Below are 20231 nucleotides of genomic sequence, written 5' to 3'. Positions count from 1 at the left end.
AAATTCAATTTTATGCTGCTCAAGACTATTGTGACATTGTTATATAAAAATCCACAAAAATGAATTTTTAGATACAGCACCATGGAACAATTGAACATGGCCTTGAAGAATTTCATAAAACACAATGCCTCCACTATGATTCCAGCACCACCACATCTCTTCCTTTCAATAACATTCTTGCGATGGCAAGCAGTACCAGTTTTACCAGGTCAAGTGTCTTCTAGAATAGGAGGAAACACAAAAACAATTCTCATTTGTAAAGAGTACATTTGTCCATTGGTGTCTTTGTCCAATTTTTATGGATACAACACCAATGGAAATGTGCATTACGATGAGTTGTGGATAAAGGGATGCAGACTACGGGCATATAGACCTACTTGTAGAGATGTCTTGCCAGTTTGTTGAGGTATCCATCTACCTATGCTTGAACAGACCTGACTAGCAAGCTGACCTGTCATGGTGCATCGATTATATTTTGCTGTTCAAACAAGGGTTGTTTGAAAAGTTTGGTAAAAAAAAAATAAGTTAAGCACATTTTTTTTGGAAAAAATTTGTGTTGGGGTATTTTGTGTTATTAATGCTATTTTCACTCTTTTCTGTAGAATTTGTAAGATGGCTTAAATTTTTTAAAAAAATATCATTATTACATGACACCTCCAAGGAGTACAAAGACTCATCGAGAGAGCTCCTACTCTACAACTCTCTGTCTCTGCCACCTCAATCCACCAACTACAGTGAACCACATCATCTACACCAATGCCATCTACTACCCACCTGCCACTACTTGTATTTTCACAGACAATCACAAACATCCATGCCCACAGCTGGATGTTTGCGATTGTCTGTGAAAATACAAGCGGTTAGCATATTCGATGAGCAAATACGTTAACCACTCGGCCAACCAGGCCAGCATATATATTTACAGTATTCTAAGTAATTCAAGTATTTGGAGCACATTTTCATTGAGAAAAACCCAATCTCCCTCCCCATTCCAATGACTTATTTACCCTGTATGATTTTAGTATGATATGCATCTCTAATTTATAATAAATTGTTTGATTATTGCCTCTTAAATGGAGTTTTTTTTTTTCCATAGTCATATTCTGACTAAGTACCACAAAAAACTCTGTTGCTCTATATAACCTATTACATTTTAAAAACATTCAGGGACATATTTAACTAGAAAATTTGTAAATTTAACAAGCTGGGACAATTTATCAAGATTAACCACCTGTGGTCAGAGCATATCTATATGTTGACAGTACTCCATATCACCTATGCTCCATAGCAATATTGTACCATGAATATGCTAAGGGATAGATAACTCCACAAACTCATTCTAAAGAGCAAACATTATCTTTCTTCCACCCCAAGACACTTCAGGCCTCCAGCAATCGGGGAAATGGTCTCACATCAGGCAATAATTATCATCTACCACATTTCCACAAACATCCTGCCAAAATAGGATGCAAACTTATAGTAACTTGATTGTTATTTTATTATAGTAAGGCTGTAGCCACTATGTATTAATTTATTATATGAATATTTGCTTAAGAAACTGATATCATTGCTTAACCATACTCTCAATAAAAGATCTCCCTTTAGTGTTTATTATCGAATTACTTCCTAGGAAATAACACTTATGCATAAAAATTCTCACCATAAGATGATTGTTGGTAGTCTGCAATAACTCTGAGAATGTTATTCATCTTCATTTGTCTCTGATGATTATCTAAGCCCTGAGTAGGAGGATGAGCAATGTCAATGAATACAAGATCTGTGAGAAATATGCCTATTATTGAAAAGCAAAAGAGATAGTTTCAGTACTTTTTTTTCACCCTTCAATCAAAATGAAATGTACAGTAAATAATTTTTATAATAGTTATTTTCTTCAGGAGTGAAAAACAAAAGTAGCAATTATTATAAATAAAAAGACTAAATAAATAAAACATTCCATGGTAAAAATAATAATCAAATGCAGATATGTTTTCTCCTATCATATTTCAGAAAACGTAAGTAAAGAAGTGAACAGAAGAGAAATGTCTAGTTGCCTAAATTTGTGCAAAGACAACTAAAAGTAAACTAAACAAAAAGTCATGGGAAGATTTTAGTTAGAAAAAGAAGATAAACATCAGGAAAGTGACAAAATATTCTGGAGGTTATTGAAAAAAAAAGCTTACAAATGGAGCAAAAACAGTATTGCAAAAGGAATAAAAACTGAAGATAAAGATATTCTAGATGTCTGCAGTAATTATTGTGAAAGACTTAGATGAAACAAGCAGTGACAAACAGGAGTATATATATATATCAATATTGAGGTAGAAAAAACTATCAAAATCAAGAGATGTGGGAAATGGCAGCTGAAATAGATGATGTTCAACCAGAAGTGCTCAAATCTGGAAGTATAAAAATTGTGCAGACTATGGTTACACTGCATGATTCACAGGGCCTGGTCAGAAGGTTGAATTCCAGATGACTGTAGTAGAGCTCTCATAGTTGCCATCTATAAAAGAGGAATAAAATGACTGAGAATTACAGATGAACGTCTTTACTAAGTGTTATAGGCACAATTTATGCAAGGACATACAGGGTGTTCGGGATAAATTTGACAGTTTCGTAAGGAAAAAGAAAATCTTCTTTGTATCTATTAAATTTAATGAATTGACAAAAAAACATTACAGGCAGAGTTAATTACAATACTATCAACAAGATTTACTCAAAATAACCACCATTAGCATCGATCACAGCTTCAATTCTGCTTCGGAACCTCGAACAAGCTGATGCTACAGTCTCCCTGGGAAGGGCCGCAAAAACTGTTTTAATTTTATCCATTAACTGGGCTTTTGTATTACTGGAAGTGCGATTGGTGTCTTTTTCAACTGCGCCCCATACAAAATAATCCATGGGGTTAAGGTCTGGGGAGTTTGGAGGCCAAACATTTGGACTGGTGAAGTCGTAGAAATTTTCAGACAACCATTTTTGACTTTTCCCAGAGGTGTGGCAAGGGGCCGAATCCTGCTGCCATACATACGGCCTACCATTGGCTACCCTTGTTATCCAGGGCTTGACTACAGTTAGCAACTCCACGAACAAAGCCCGAATTCCAATGCCAGGGTTCTTCAACACCTGTTCCTGCAGATTTGCGAGGAATTCTGCTGTACGAACGCAATCAGATCGTCTGCTAGGGATCTTTCTTCTTGCTACATCCTCGTAGTCACCATTGCAAGTCTCTAGTTCATGCCTAATTGTTTTTACTGTATTCAGGGAGCATTGGGCAGCAGTCGTAATATCCTTATTTTGATGGCGGGCACGAATCATCATGATACAAGTTATTCTCTTCCATGATTCAGGTGGGTTCCAGCTATCCATCCTTTCTGACATCTTGTATATGAATGAAGAAGGGTCCAAACTTTTAAATGAAGAGAAGTGTGTGTTAATACATGTAACTTACGGAAAAATATAATTAATTATAAATATGTCAAATTTATCCCGAACACCCTGTATAGTTGAGAAATCATGGGAATATATCTGGGAAAGGCATAATGAAAAGGTAACTCAGACAAAAGCTTTTCTGAAACTGATGAAATAAATAAAACATTACATAGTAAAAAATAAATCAAAAGTAGATATGTTTTCTCCTATAACATTTCAGATAATATAAGAAAAAAAGTAAAGAGGAGCAAAAAAAGAAAAAAGCTATGATATTTATTAAATACTATGTTTATGAGCTGTGATGTTTAAATGTGTATTTTAGAAAAAAAGCTTACGCAAAAATCTGTGATGATCATATGAAGAGAACTTAAGAAAATTTCCTTAAGATATGAGCAATTATATCCATTATTTGAAGAAATTCATAGCATTTCTTCAAATAATAGATATAATTTCTTTAAATTAATGCTTAGATTATGACTGTTTATCCTTAAGATAAAAGACTTCAGGACTTATATGGATAAAGAGAAGAAGAAGATGGTTATTTTGGAAGGCAACAAACATGGTATAAAATTAAAAGACTATTAAATAAAGGAGGGGGAGAGGACACACACATATATATATAAAAAATGAACTGCAAAGGATAGAAATGTCATAGAGGGAGAAGAAAAAAAAACAAAGGAGAAAAGGATATCCTTGTATTAAACATAATATTCTTTATTATTTCCTATTTATCATTCTTGGTTAAATAAATAATCATTTTTAATCATGAATGAAATGAACAAATCACCTCTGTCAAAAATCACAATGTGAGAACTTCCATAGCTCATTCAGTATTGATGATGCCCCTTTGGATGGAAAAACCTAGGTTCAATTCCATCTAGGGTGTGAAGATCCTATCAGGGCTTTTTGACTGAAGGTAAAGTAGCAAGTAGAAAAGATAAGAAACCTTAACATTGGGTAAAAACATCCAAGGGAAAGTTACCAAGTTATCAGCTGCAACTTTTGTCCAATTGTGACATTACAAAATATAATGCAGACCATAGCAAGCCTTACCTTACAAACTCTGCATAAATTTACTATCATATTCTAAGCAAAGCCAAAGAACTCATCAGATAAATAATATATATATATATTTTTTTTAGTTTAGATTCCAATAGGAGAATTTTTATAATAACCCAAGAATTGCCACATCTAATTTGAAAAGCATTTAACTTTCGAGCAATATCAAAGCACAGGTTAGTTATTACATCAATGCCTATCATGTTTGACTTAAAATATCAAACAAAACATTCTACTAAAAAAAATATAAATAAAATAAAATAAAGAAAGAAAAGTCAAGTTCCTAAAGTTGGTTGAAGGAAAAGAATAGCTTACCCAAATATGGTATACATGGCAATCGCAAATTTTGCATGTGTTCTCTTAGTTTTTCAAAGTTGTTGGTGTCTGAGAATATTTCAGCCAGCTTGTCATATGTATTTTTATCCTTCCTGGATAGTTGCTATGAAAGAAAAAAAACAATGTGATCGCCTTTATAAAATGTATTCATGATTTTTTTTTTAAATAAACTTCATTAAGGTAAAACTAGGTTTAGTAACTAAATTGTTACATCATAGTTACACCAATTGTTTTGAAAGTTGGCCTTCAGTTTTGTCAAGTGAGAAGCAGTTTTCCTAAGTAAAATATTTTCCCATAATATCTGAGTGACTGATTCCAAACTGCCAATGGTCAATTCTCCTAGTCACTACTTAGCCATTCAGTCACTCCTGTGACTAGTCACAAAGACAAATAGTATTTTTATTTAAAACGAAGATTTGCAGATACTTTGAATCAAAAGTAAACACCTTTCATTGTGAAGAACTTAATGAGACAAAAACATACGTGTTGGAGTAATTACTTTACTTACAATTAAGAAAATAATACACAATATTTCAACCTCTGTATTGAGGTCATCATCAGGAATACATGTACAGAACACAAGCTACATGACATTACACAAAAGTAAGATAAATCTAAATACTTTGTTAATTGTTTACCCTAGTTTTTTTCCACTTCTGATGGAAAAAAAACTTAATAAAAATAACTAATAAAATATATACAAAATTAAAAATTAATTCATAAAATAAACTTTTTATACATATCAGTATAATAATATACAGATGATTGAAAAAAAAAAAAATTGCAGCAGAACACGTTAAACTATTTCTATAGTCCTCTCATATTAAGTTTTTCTTCTGTTTGGGATTGTTCTGGATGCTATATAGGTTGAAGATGGATCCTTCTTGGAATTATTAATCCACCATTCTTGTTTAGATTTGGATGACGTTTCAGCATCTCAGAGGCTTTGTTAAACTTTCTTTCAAACCAGGTTTTGTGTAGTGTAGAGACTTGGTGCCTTTCCAGTTGATTCTGTGACATGTTTGAAGAACATGTTCTCACAGTTCTGTTTTACCATAGTGGAGGAATTTAATGTGGCTTTTTTTTTTTGTCTTTTCTTATGGGGATGGTGCATCCTATCCACTGTAAGTAGGACAGGTTGCAGGTGCATTGAATTTTGTAAACCTCTGGGTGGGCAAGGTGTGGAAGAGGATCTTTGGAAGAACTGAGTATATTTCTTAATTTCACAGGAGGACTGGTCTGAAGGTTGCCTTCCTATTGTAAGTATGCAGTGTTCTATTTTTCCAATATGCTCCTAACGTAGGGTATGGCATTCCTGTAATCTTTTTTGCTTTTAATGGCATTTTTGTGGAGGATCTTGTGGACAGTTTTTTTATTGTAGTCATTTTTTTTTTTATAAACATTTGGGCAATAATTTCATATTCTTTGTTCAGTACCTGCTCACTGGAGCAAAATGGGGAATGACCTAACAACTGCTTGAGAGTAGTTGGCTAAGTGATAATTGGGGCTGTCAATTCCTTCCACTATTGGTCATAGTAATGTGTTTGTTTTGGGTATTTAGGCAGACCATAAATGCTGGGCGTGTGGGCATAATGCGGTATTAGCTTTTTAATTGTTTCCTCTGGCCAGATGATTACTGACTTGATTAATTCCGTTTTCTTTATGATGTAGTTTGTAGGGTTGTAGTTAACCATTTCGTACATGTTGTGGTCAGATACCAAATGGTTCATTTTTTCAAGGTATGCTGTTCGATCAAGGACGACAGCAGCATTGCCTTGATCCACTTTGGTAATAATAATGTCTTGATTATTTCTTAAAGATTTAAGGGCTAATTATTTGGCTTAGGTTAAATTGCAACTCAGCAGCTTATTTGAATTTAGTATGTTTCCCTCCATAAAAAATACACACCTCAAACAAAATTAAGAACATTACACTCAATGATGAAGATTTATTAGTCTGTTTTGACATAACTGCCTTTTCACTAATGTCCCGATTAATGATACTATTCTTCTGATACAGAACATACTTCAGCCTGATATCACCTCTTGGCTCGCATACTTTGCTCCGGGCATGTTGTATGGCAAAATAATTTTTACCTTCAAAAAGGTATACCATAGACTCGCCACTTTCTCCTCCTATAGCTGACTTTTACATGGAAGACTTCAAGCAATGAGCTCTAAATTCAGCAAGCCTAGAGCCCAAAGTCTGGCTCAGATATGTTGATGATATTTTTGCCATTTGACCCCATAGCCACAAAACATTATATACATTCCTAAGCCACCTGAACAAACAATACAAACATATCCAATTTACCATCAAGATTGAAAACAGGATTGCCTTAGTATCTCACAATGCAACACACATATCCTTACTGACATGTATAATGCTATGCATTATGGGAAGGGCCATTGCCCAGGCTGGTTTTGACCTCTATTGAGGTATCATCAGTGGGACCCAGAAGTGATACCAAGGTTGAAGTAATGCAGATGTCATATTTCCATATACAAGTACAGTGGAACCTCAGTTGTCGAACATATTTTCTGAACAAAATTTCGGTTCTTCCCGAACAGACAAACGGCAACCATCTGCTTCGCATGCTGAGCTGCAAGCGTCAGTTACGAGGCAGCCTGCATTTAGAGCAGACACCTGCTCGATTTTGCAGTGAGTTTTCTTGATTTTCTTTATGTTTTGTTTCATAAATTATTATTAATTAAGCCACCATGGGACCACAGAAAAATAGTGATAGCAGCAAAGCGAAAAGAAAAGTTGTTAGAACCACTGCAATAGAGATGAAAAAATAAATCATATCCAAACATGAAAATGGCATTCGTTTCTCTGATCTTGCTATACAGTTTGGTATGGCGAAATCAACGATCTGTACAATTCTCAAAAATAAAGAGGCGATCAATTTTTGTCTATATTTTATCTATTTATTGTGTTTATTCTTCTTATGTAAGATTTTATGCATTTTCATTATGTTTGTATACGATCTTATTCATGAAGTACTGTTATAAAGGTTTAAATAAACAATCATCTGGAGTTCGGTAACAGATTATTCCATTTTACATTAATTCTTATGGGAAAATGGTTTCAGTTTTCGAACAGCCTTCGAGAACGAATTAAGTTCGACAACCGAGGTTCCATTGTAAGCCAAAAGCTGTCATACCATCATCATGAAATTCCTGCCATATACCCTCAAGGGGTGTACAGGATATGATAGTACTACATGAAAAAGAAATTACATCATTACTAACTTCCTATCTACAATTTTCCTCCAAATCAGTCTGTTACTTGTCAAGACTCCAACATTATCAGATCTTATATTTCTATCCCCTAAGGCACTTTGTACCGTATCAATCCACCTATATCTTGGTCTTCCTCTGGGTCATTTTGCTGCCAACCTGGCAGAGAACACTTGTTTTGCTAATCTTTCTTCGCCCATTCTGTTTAAGTGACCATACCACCTGAGATTAGCTCTGTTAACGCATTCCTGGATGCTGACAATGTCAAGTTCTTTCCTAATATCCTCGTTTTTAATATAATATTGCCATTGATGCCATCTGTTCACGCCTATAATATTTCTCAAGACTCTCTTGCGGTCTCTAGTCTTTGGTCAAGTGTTATACTTCTGACCCAGCTCTCAGATCCATAAGTTAAAACTGGTTTGAACACTGTCTTGTATACAGCTAATTTAGTGTTCCGACTAATTTCTCTCTTATTCCATATGAATTTATTCAATTGACTTCCTACCATACCAGCTTTGTTGATTCTGTTGTCTATTTCCATATTTAATTTACCACCTTCACTAAAAATCATGCCTAAGTAGCTGAAATGTTTTACTTATTCCACAGGTTCTCCGTTCACAACACAGTTGACATTTTCAATGATTCTGCCTATTTTCATTGTCTTTGTCTTTTTATTGCTGACCTTCATACCATATCTATTACAACAGTTATTCAATTTACTCAGAGAATCTTGCAGACTTGTAGCGGATTTTAGCTGACATTAACATCTCCAATTTTGATATCATGTTTAATACCACTTTCCTTCATAATGTGATCCATATAGATAATGAATAACAGAGGGGATAATGTACATCCTTGTCTGACACCAGATTTAACATTAAACCATCTTCCTGTACTTCCATCAATTCTAACTGCTGACTTACAACTCAAATAAAGACTAAGTATTGTTTGATATAATGCTCCATTGACATCATATAACTGTAGCGTATTGAATAGCTTCTCTCTTGGCACCTTGTCATATGCCTTTTCCAAATCCTCACAACTTAAATACAGATCTTTATTATATTACCATGCTTTCTCGACTATTTGTCGTAAAGTGAAGATCTGATCCTGACAGCCTCTATTTGGCGTGAATCCAGCTTGTTCTTCACCCAGCTTTTCTTCCACAATTCTTCTCAACCGTTTCTCAAGTATACTTGCATAGATCTTGCCAGGAACACTCAGTAGGGAAATACCTCTGCAATTCTCACCTTCAGTTTTATATCCCTTTTTATATATGGGTACTATTAGAGCTCTACTCCAATCATCGGGAATTCGTCCCTCTGTCCAGGCTTTCTGAACTATGCAGTGCAGCCACTGTAAGACTTTTATACCACCATACTTCAGCATTTCTGGTCGAATATCACATACTCCTGCTGCCTTTCCACATTTCAAGCCTCTGATGGCTTTTTCTACTTCAAGTAAGGATATGTATTCCTGACTGCATGCTGGTCAGTGTTTTTTGCCACTGTGCTGTCGTCACTGCTTGTTTCATTTAGCAGTTTTTCAAAGTAATTACTCCATACTTCAAGGATATCTTTTTCTCCTGTTTTCATGTCACCCTATCATCTCTAACTCCTTTTACAGCACTCTGTCCTCCATTCCTAAGCTTTTTCAACAACCTCCGGAATATTTTGCCACCTTCTTGATATTTATTTTCTATATTCTTGCCAAAGTCCTCCCATGACTTTTGTTTAGCTAGTTTTACACAGTGTTTAGCATTCTTGCATTTGTCTCTGTATTCTCTAAGAGCACAAGCTGACTTATTTGTCAGGAACTTTTGATAGGCTTTCTTCTTTTCCTTCACTGCCTCTTTAACTTCCTGTGTCCACTATGAAGTTCTGATTTTTCTATCCTTGCAGACAACTTCACCACATGCCTCTCTAGCTGAATCAATCAGGGTTTTCTTCAAGGCTTGCCACTGAATCTCCAAGGTTTGATTCCTGTTCTCAAACTCTTTCATTTTTTTCTTCAATAATCTTTGTGTATTTTAGTCTACAGTTCACATCTGAGAGCTGCTCAACTTTTATTTGCTTTAAAACTTTATTGCATGTTATTCTTTTCAATATGAAATTCAATTTTATCCTGCTCAAGACTAAATAGTGATCACTTCCAATTTCAAATCCTCTGTACACTCTGGTGTCCTGCACCAGGGAGAAAACATCACCATCAACAATAACATAGTCAACGAGACTTTTCTTATTCCTGACCTCTTCTCTCGATGCGAATTTGTGCACATTTTTATGTTGGAACATGGTGTTAGTAATAACAAGTCCATGTCCTGAGCAGAAATCCAACAAATATTTGCCATTATTATTAGCTTTGCTCTTTTCTCCAAATTTTCCCAAAATATTTTTGTATGTCTCACAATCATTTCCTACTCTGCTATTTAGATCCCCAACAAGGACCAACTTTTCCTTTTTCATTGTGTCAGTTGCTTTCTCTAAAGCATCAAAAATTTCCTCCACTTCTACCTTAGTAGAACCTTCTGTGGGACCATTGGCACAAATAAGTCTCATTGTCCAGTTCCCCATTCTCATATTTGCTCACATTACTCTACTTGAGACTGACTGCCATTCAAGAAGATTAGCCTCGTATTTTGTGTTGAATACTATGACTACTCCTTCGTTTCCTTGATTGTCATTGCCTGAATATAACATTTTGTATTTATTGCCCAGAAAGATCTCACCAGTTTTTGTCTTTTTTGTTTCAGTCACCCATATTATGTCGATCTGGTACTTATCTAATTCCTCAGCTAGCTCCATTTCTTTGCCATTCAGGCTTCATATGTTGATAGTACCGATCTTTAACTCTGGTGATGTTGAGTTGGGGTGTGTTTTCAGATTTGTTCCAGTAGCTGACTTTTCGCTGTTCGCCCTGGTTCCCTGGCGAAAACAACGGGGTCCTTGTTTTCCGGGCGACGCCCCAGCTGGCATGAAATTTTGTCATGTTGTACCATCATTTTTTATTTTGGTTTAACCAATAAGAATACAATTTGGTCAGCTAAATCCCAAATTGCCAGCCCATCCTCGTTCGTGCAGTATCCAAGTAGATACCCAACAGGGTGCACCACGAGAAGGTGAGGATTGGACATTAGGTCAGAAGCCCTGGTCGGTTCTCTGCATTCCTTTAAAGGCTATGTGGAGGTCTCCTCTTAGTTATACAGCTTTGACCCTGAAGCACCCCAGCTGTCATACCTTATTACTAAAATACTCTGGATTAGAGATAGATGTTGAAAGTTATTTCACTGCAAAAAAACACAGAGAAAAAGCTTTCAACACCTATTTCCAAAGTTTTCAGATACTGTTGAATACTGTACAAAAACAGAGCATAATGTAATATACATGGCTGGGACAGTGAAGAGAGGATTAGAATTCAAGAATTAGCCCAAATTAGAATTTAATTTTGACCAAATTAATATGTAATTTGCTAAAAAAAAACAATTCACAAAACAGCTAATTTATTATATAGAACATCACATATGTATAATCTATACAAAAAAATAGTCTACTTACTGCCCATGTTTTTGATAACCGAAAAATTGGAGCACTTTGCAATGCAGAAATGATGGCAAATTCTGAGTGAAGATTGTTGAGCTCGTGCAATCTCTTAGCTATTTTAATAAAATGGGCTATAATATCAGCTCTACTCTTGGGATTTTGAGCAGACAGCACTTCCTTTACTGTCCAAAAGCTAACCTAGGTTGATTTTTTTTTATCAATACAAAATAAATAAATAATTTATTATGCAAAAGTCACTTATTTTAATATTTCAAATGAAAACAAAAATACACATGTAATAATTCTTATTAAGATATTCATCTGAAAGTAAATCAACGATAAAGATCACAAATATATTATATATCCAACAGAATGCAAAAACTATGAGGGAAAAAAAAGTAAATAAAGGAATTTGCTTAACCACTGTGTGTGTACACAGCAATACTTCATAGTGCAGTAAATGTGTGCTGAAAATATTAAATACTGTCTGAAATTGCATTATGTGAAGCATTAATATAACCGGGCTTAATAATAAAAAATATTCCAAACATTTGTTTCTTAGGTACACTTGCTTAACATTTCCTTTTCTCTCTTATAATTGAATATATAAAGGGGTAACAGGTTGCACATAAAATTTATAAATAGCCACATCTTTGGACACAGTACAAAGACATGGCCATGTCTTTGTACTGTAATCTGAATAAATATGGTTGCAAAATATGGGAACACTAATGCTTCGAGATCCCAGTTTACATTCTAGGCTGCCAACAAGTGTCTGTAAAGAGTGCCCACCTAGTTAGGACTCTGGTTTTTCATCAGTATATCACTTAGTTTTGTGCTGCCTTTGTGTATGTGTGTGTGTGTTGCAAGTCTTATTTTGTACTCTCTGATGATATGTCTCTGTTACTGAGATAAAATATATTAGAAGAATTAAATACCATTTTTAATTGTTTCCCAGTTCTGTTTCCACCAGGATCATCGAAAACTTACATTGGAACCAAAAGGGATCTGTTCGAGTTGATGACATTATCACAGATTCCATTAAAATCAAAAGAAGAGTAAGTACGATGCATGCTGTCGCCTCTCCTTTTTAACATATACTCAGAAGCCATATTTCAAAAAAATCTTACAAGGAAGAGAGGAAGGGATTAATGTAAATGGTGAAACCATCAATAACATCTCATATATGCTGATGACACAGCTCTCCTGGCTGACAATATTCAGGATCTTCAAATCTTCTTGAACTAGTGAATGGGATTAAGAATAAATATCACCAAAACTAAATTCATGGCCATAAGCAAGAAACCAATTCTTAATTCAGCACTTTCCTTAAATGGAAAACAAATAGAAAGCATGACAAAATTTAAATATCCCAGATGCTGGTTAAATGAAGAATACAACCCAGAAATGGAAATAAAAGAAATGAAATGGCAAGAAACAATTTTCTCCTGATGAAATCAACACTATGTAACTGCAACTTAAATTTAGAGCTTTGAGTATGCATGATTAATGCTATGTATGGTCTGTACTGCTGTATGGTGCAGAAACTTGACCTTGAAGACAACATAAAAAACTTGAAGCCTTCAAGATGTGGTTATACAGAGGAATGTTAAAAATCCCATGGACATCAAAAACATCCAATCAAGAAGTACTGGAAGGGAAATCATGGGAACCTTTTAGACATTACAAAAAGAAAAACTGCATATCTTGGTCATCTACTTCATAATGAAAAATATAAGATACTTCAATTGATTATAAAAGGGAAGATAAATGGAAGAAGAGGACAAGGAAGACTAAGAAGATCTTGGTTTGCAGACATCAGACAGTGGAATGACATGAGCTCTGAAAGACTATTCAGAATCGCTGAAGATTGCTCAAAATTTGCAAAGGTGGTCACCGACCTCCGATAGGAGATGGCACTCAAAGAAGAAATGCTGTTTCACTGCATTAAACTTTTAACATGGCTTTCTCCCAGCACTTAAGCCTTAACACACAGAAGTTTGTAAATTATCTTCATGATTGGTCTGAGTAGTGCCTCTCTCTTAATGCTTAGCATTATACACATCTGAAAGGAAGTGTGATTTGCATTATGGAATACTAAGGCAATTGTTATAAAGTTATCAGCTTCTATATACAAGTAGCCTAGTTGTGAAGATACTTTGCACAAACTTTGTTTGCTTACACTTGGGTAAAAGGATTAACCAAGAATATCTTGGCAACTATAATTTTATTCATTTCAATGCAATAAATATCAACAGAAATGTGCAAGAACTTTTTGTAATGTAAATTCAGAAATGCAAAATGTTTGATAATTTTTTTTTATAATGCTCAGAAATGTGTATAATCTTAATTTTGTAACACACTACTACTCCACTGTAATAAATAACTTAATGTCAAATGCAATCGATATAATTGCCATTCTCACAAAATTACAATCAGATTGCAATGCTTCTTCTTCAACCTTTTGGTTCTGTCCACTGCTGGACGAAGGTCTTCCCCATGATTTTCCAGACCACTCAGTTTTCTGCCTCTCCCATCCATCTCACTCCTGAAATTTGTTCCAGTTCATCCCTCCACCTTCTTCTCAGTCTTCCTCTTTGTCTTGCTCCATCCATTTGTCTCCACTCTGTTGTTTTTCTAGTCCAGTTCCCATCACTGCATCTGGCAATATGGCCAGCCCATTTCCACTTAGCCTGTTTAATGTATTTTACAATATCCATGACATCTGTTTGAGATCTTATCCAAGTATTTGTCTTCCTATCTCTTAATGTTATTTTTAGCATACTTCTCTCCATGTGATGTTCTCAGCATTTTGTTTAGGGCTTCTGTTAAAGTCCATGTTTCTCCTCCATATGTTAGGACAGGAAGTATGCACTGGTCGAAAGATTTCCTTCTTAGACTCATAGTGATGTTACTTCTGAATATGTCTCTCATTTTCCCATAAGCCATCCATCCAAGATGAATTCTTCGTTCAATTTCTTTTCTTTGGCAATCCTCAAAGGATAACAATTGGCCCAAATATACATATGAAGTAACTTGTTCTATTTCATGGTTTTCAACTTTGACAGTTCTATGGTTTATGTATTTATTCATCATTATTTTTGTTTTTTCTCTATTTATTTTTAATACAATTACTTTGGAGGCTTCATTTAGCTGATTTAGCCTTTCTTCCAGATCTTCAAGATTATCTGCTATTAGGACAATATCATCTGCAAATTTCAGATGATGCAGCTTTTCTCCATTTATGTTTATTCCTTTTGTTTCCCAATCAAGGCTTCTAAAGACTTCCTCTAGTGCAGCTGTAAATAATTTGGGAGATATGGTATCGCCTTGCCAGATACCATTGGGAACTTTTCACTGTTTTTATATATATAATTTAATTACAGAAGTTGCATTATTGTAAATATGTTTTAGTGTTTCAATATATGGTTTCTCAGTTCCTTGGGTTTTAAGAGCTTTAGTGTTGCAGATGTTTTACCTGATTCAAATGCTTTTTCGTAGTCTATATAGGCCAGACATTATATTGCATTTTCTACTAATTGCAAACTGCAATATAATGAAATCAATACTTTGAAACCACATTATGTAAGGTACTGTTGGATAATTTTTCTTCCTAATTCAATATACATTGTTAAAATGAGTATTGGGATAGTACCATATTTCAGACAAATCCAAATTGCCCACACTTCAATAGCAAGTGGACCATCCTTTGTTCCTAATTACATTTTTCATCGATACTTATCTATCATAATAAGAGTTAGGTATTTTGAACAATTCTTCTTTCGACATGAATTACCAGTGCACGCTTGAATGTACTGGTCTCTGGCCTGCACCTGATGTTCCAGCTCATTCTAAAGGATAAAAGCCAGTCAAATTTTTCCACATAATTTTTTCTTATGCATGTTATGCAAGTGAGATGAGCACTGCACACACTTCCAAATGTAATAAGAATCTCAAAATGAAATTAAATATCAAAATTATGAAGGTGATCAAGACAATGCAAGCCTATCCATCATTAAGCTGGTTACATTCACTTGAATACAATAGTTATGGATGAACTCATATTAAAGAATAGGTTAATTAATTTGAATACTTGAAATCCACTATTGTTTAAAATAGTTTTAAAATTGCATTTTAAATTTATTTTCTTTATTTACGTCGTTCATCATGAACAACTGATTTTAAATTTCCCTTTTTTAGCACTTAATACTATGTTACAAACATTTCTAACTAATACAGTAAACCGATCTATTAGATAGATCAGTTTCAGCTTACAAAAGTTTTGACTCAAGGATGTTCCTCCAGGACACAACCCACTTGTAAGTAAGAGACAGCATATTCTAGTTTTTAAAAGTGCCACAATATAGGAAACTGTACTATCCATTGCATATCGACTGGCATTCATCCTCTCGGGTAACACAATCAGAAGTCAATTACACTTCTTTTCCATCCTCAAGATGGGTTGAGTCCTTCATGAATAAGAGCCTTCCACCATTATCTGTCCAAAGCAAGCTCTTTCATATGCCAACAGCTTTGAAAGTCCAATGCAATTCTATGTGCTTTATGCCATGTTAATCTTGGTTTTCTCTGGGTTTTGTACTCCATAGTGCCCTCAAATACCAGGTGAGGATCTGTCCGGTTCTGTTTGCACAATGCGACAAAACCAATGCAGTTCATGCTTTTTTTTAACTGTATTAAGAATTATTCATTTAGGGATATCTTGCAGCACTTGTGCTCCATCCAATGAGTTCTGTTTATTTTCCTGAAGCATTTCATTTCAAAAACCAACATTTTCTTCTCTCCATCATAGAGAGGTATTGGTAGTATTATTACCATAGAGAGGTATTGGTAGTATTATTCTTTCTTGTAATTTTATTTTGTAGAGTTGCAGGAATTTTGTTAAGTCTATTCATCACTGACTATACTATGGATAGTGTGTTTTATTGTTACTATATCATTTAAATTTGAAGTCAAGTATACTCTACAGCTACTATGTTTTAAGGGAGAATGATGCACCTAATAGATGGCATTCTCCAGGCATCTGTTCCACAAAATTTCCATCTGACCAGTAAATGGTTCAGTGTTATTTGTAACTCTATTACAGATCGGTCTGTAACTTACATGGTAGAAATTTATTTTGCATGAATGCAGCTGTTCTTTTGTAGAAATCAAGTAGAAATGTAATGTTCTACCACTAACCTGTATTTCTGAAATTCTCTTAACTCCTGCTCTTGGTTGATCATTTCCACACAGGAAAAGTCAAGACTTCCATCCCCTTTCCCCAAAACACCCTTTAATTGCCTGTGCTTCCTAAATCTGTGTGTTTCTTGCTGAAGGCATATTCATATTTCCAATGGCTGATAATATTGGATACAACTGATGCAGTCTATTACTAACGTCAAACAGGCAAATGATATGGCATCAATAGTATACTGATGTACAGCTGGATCTAGGAGATTCTATTTGCGTTATCAGTAGCATAGGCCACATGTGAAGAAAGACACATATCAGTATATTTCGTTTAAAATGAGAGATTCCAATACTTATTTCAGCATAAGGTATATCAAGTGAAAGAAACTTATTTAAGAAAACTTAAAATTAACTTTTTTCTTTTTTTTATAGGATGCAAAAGAAGTAATATAATTCCATGTTTAATGGTTTTGAGGAAATTCCAATAAAGCTATCCAAACCCAAAGTAGTATGGACAATTTCAAGATACCACAAAATTGCAAAAAAAAAAAAGTTCAGGTCAGCTAGATATTAGCGAAAAACAGTTGAAAGCATTGTATAAAAATTAAATGTGCAAGATACCTTATGCAACTATGAACTGTATACACCACATTACATGATATGAAACATTTTCAAAAATTTTCTGCTCTCTATGATGATCTCTAACAAGAACTGGTTTTTATATCAGTTACTCCTCTAATGACTCAAAATATCTCCATTCTGGGTAGAACATTCTGCAGGACTATAAGCACAAATACGCCATCCAATTTTCTATTTTGAAATCTGTACATATCACTACTTGAGATTGCCTGCCATTCAAAAATTTATCACATTTGGTATTGAATACTATTCAATCTAATCCTGTTGCCTCCTCTTTTAAGAGGGTTGCAGCTGATGAACAGTCTGCTTCCATGCCTCTCTAACTCTTGCTTCTGTAAGACGCTTGCCTGTCCAGCCTTTGATGTTGTCTTTCCATTGCAGTCGGGAGTCTTCCTCTCCTTCCCTCCACCATCCCCTGCAATACTATTCTGGGGAGCTCTCCAGAAGAACCCCCTCATCAAATGTCCTGCAAATGCTACTTTTCTTCTTCTTTGGATATTAGTCATATAGTCTCTTTTCACTTTGAATCTTTTAAGAACCTCTTCATTCTCACTCTTTCAGTCCAGCTGATATGATCCATTTTTCTCAAGCACCACATTTCAAATGCATTCAATCGGTCACTCATTTCCTTATTGATCATCCAGGACTCACATCCATATGTTCCCATGCTCCAAATCATTGACTTGAGGATTCTTACTTTTAACTGATTGTTCAGATTTCCGTTTCTTAATATGTGGTATATTTGGAAAAATGCTGCTTTTGCTTTTTTAATTCTGTTCTTAATTTCATAATTAGATCTATTGTCATCTGTTATCCAACTCCCAAGGTATTCAAAACTTTTTACATTCTCTATTCTTTGTCAATTCAAAGTGATTTCCATCCCATCATTTCCTTTCCTTGAAATCTTCATCACTTTTTGTCTTCTGAACCTTTGTCTTTATTTTCATTTTATATCTCTCATTTCCAACCCAGTTCAGTCTATTCAAAATTCTTTGCAAACCTTTCTCTGTTTCGCTCATAAGCACAATATCGTCTGCATATCTTCTATTATTTATCAGATGTCCATTTATCTTTATTCCATTGTTCAGATCTTTCAAGGCCTCTCTCATCATCCATTCAGTATAGACATTAAAAAGGAGTGGGGACATCCCACACCCTTTCTTATGGGAATCCATTCAGTATCCTCTCCTTCAAATCTAACCCTGGCTTCTTGACTTTTATACATTCTGAACAACAGTCTGATAATTTTTTCATCTATTCCTATTTTATGCAAAACATCAAGTAAAAGAGTGATTAACATTATCGAAAGCTTTTTCGTAATCCACAAAGCATACATATAAATCTTTATTGCACTCTATCATTCTTTCTCCCAATATCCGTAATGTTGTAATAGCTTCCCTAGTTCCCCTGAAACCAAACCGTACGTCATTTAATTCTCTCTCTCTACCATCTGTTCCATTCTTCTATATATTATGTTGATTAGGACTTTTGCAAAGTGGCTAATCAAGCTGATAGTTCTATGCTTATTGCAATACATCGTTCCTGTAGTCTTGGGAATAGAAATAAAAATAGATCTTACGAAGTCTTTAGGTATTCTATCCTCCTCCAGACTTCTATTAAAGATGATGGATAGAAGTTTTATTCCTTCCTTTCCCAATGCCTTCAGCAGCTCTGCTTGAATATCATCCACTCCCGGAACTTTCCTATCCTTTATTCTTTTAATGGCTGCTTTGGGTTCCCATTTCCTTAATTTCTGGGGTATCATCATTTTCCATCTGAGCACATTCCAGATTATCTTCATCTCCATAAAGTCCTGTTACATACTTCCTCCACCTTATTTTTTTTTCCAACAAAATCTTTCCTCTTTCATCCTTCAAAGCACTGCTTTTTTTGTCCTTCTCTTCTTCCCTGAAATCAAGTTCAAGTCTTCATAGACCTTTCTCATATCCTTTGCTGTACCATTTTCCTCTATTTCCTTGCAGACCTGATTGAGCCAGTCTTCCTTTGCCTTTTTAGTCAGAATTTTTACTTGTTTATTGATCTCTTTATGTCTGACTTGGGCTTCGTTGTTGTTCTTATTCTTCCATTTTCTTCTTTCATCCATTTTTTCTAACACTTCCTCAGTAATCCAGGGCTTCCTTCCTCTCCTCTCTGCCTCACCCAGAAGACGTTTAGTACATTCCTTGATTTTCTCTCTTAAATCAGTCCAGATTACTTCTAGAGGTCTATCAGTCAATATTGTTGATCTTATTTTCTAATTCAGCTTGACTTGATATTTCTCTCTGATATCTTTTCTTTTTTAGTCCATCAATTCTTATTTTTCTAGTTGCAATTTCTTTATTTGTTTTAATCCGATTTTTACTTTAATTGTGAGCAGGTTATGGTCACTATTGCAGTCTGCTACAGGATAAGTTTTTGTATTTTTATTACATTTCTATATCTCAAATTAATTAGAATGTAATCAATCTGATTTCTTACTCCTTCACCTCTCTGTTCAGGTACTCTCCAAGTAGACAGTCTCTTGTGTTGTTGAAACCAGGTGTTAGTCACTATCAATTCGTGTCTTCTACAAAACTACACCAGTCTGTCTCCCCTTTCATTTCTTTCTCCCAAGCCCCAGGGGTCTACCAGACCATCCTCTCTTCCTTTCCCTATCTCTGCATTCATATCTCCCATTACTATCAGTATATCGATGTTATTTTTCAAATGTAAACAACTGAATACTATAACATTTTATTACTATTTAGCAGTATCTCATCTGATTAAGTTGTTTGTTTCAGTTATCAACTTG

The 20231-nt window shown here is 34.7% G+C and overlaps 1 protein-coding gene across 2 annotated transcripts in view; it reads right to left on the bottom strand.

Annotated features, from left to right (window-relative positions):
• Positions 1 to 20231, bottom strand: part of RalGPS (Ral GEF with PH domain and SH3 binding motif) — a 181229-nt gene that overhangs the window by 54974 nt on the left and 106024 nt on the right. For both annotated transcript variants that reach the window (XM_090415068.1, XM_090415067.1), the window contains exons 6-8: positions 11627 to 11809; positions 4807 to 4930; positions 1661 to 1792 (exon numbers count right to left, since the gene is read on the bottom strand). In XM_090415068.1, the coding sequence (XP_090271194.1) occupies positions 1661 to 1792; positions 4807 to 4930; positions 11627 to 11809 (439 nt within the window). The remainder of the gene's footprint in view (positions 1 to 1660; positions 1793 to 4806; positions 4931 to 11626; positions 11810 to 20231) is intronic.

The sequence above is a fragment of the Typopeltis vanoorti genome, chromosome 26 (assembly GCF_054136105.1).
Source record: "Typopeltis vanoorti isolate ZY-2024b chromosome 26, IOZ_Tvanoo_1.0, whole genome shotgun sequence".
NCBI classification, from domain to species: domain Eukaryota; kingdom Metazoa; phylum Arthropoda; class Arachnida; order Uropygi; family Thelyphonidae; genus Typopeltis; species Typopeltis vanoorti.
Note: the sequence above shows the minus strand (reverse complement) of the source record. Positions and strands in the feature narration are given on the sequence as shown.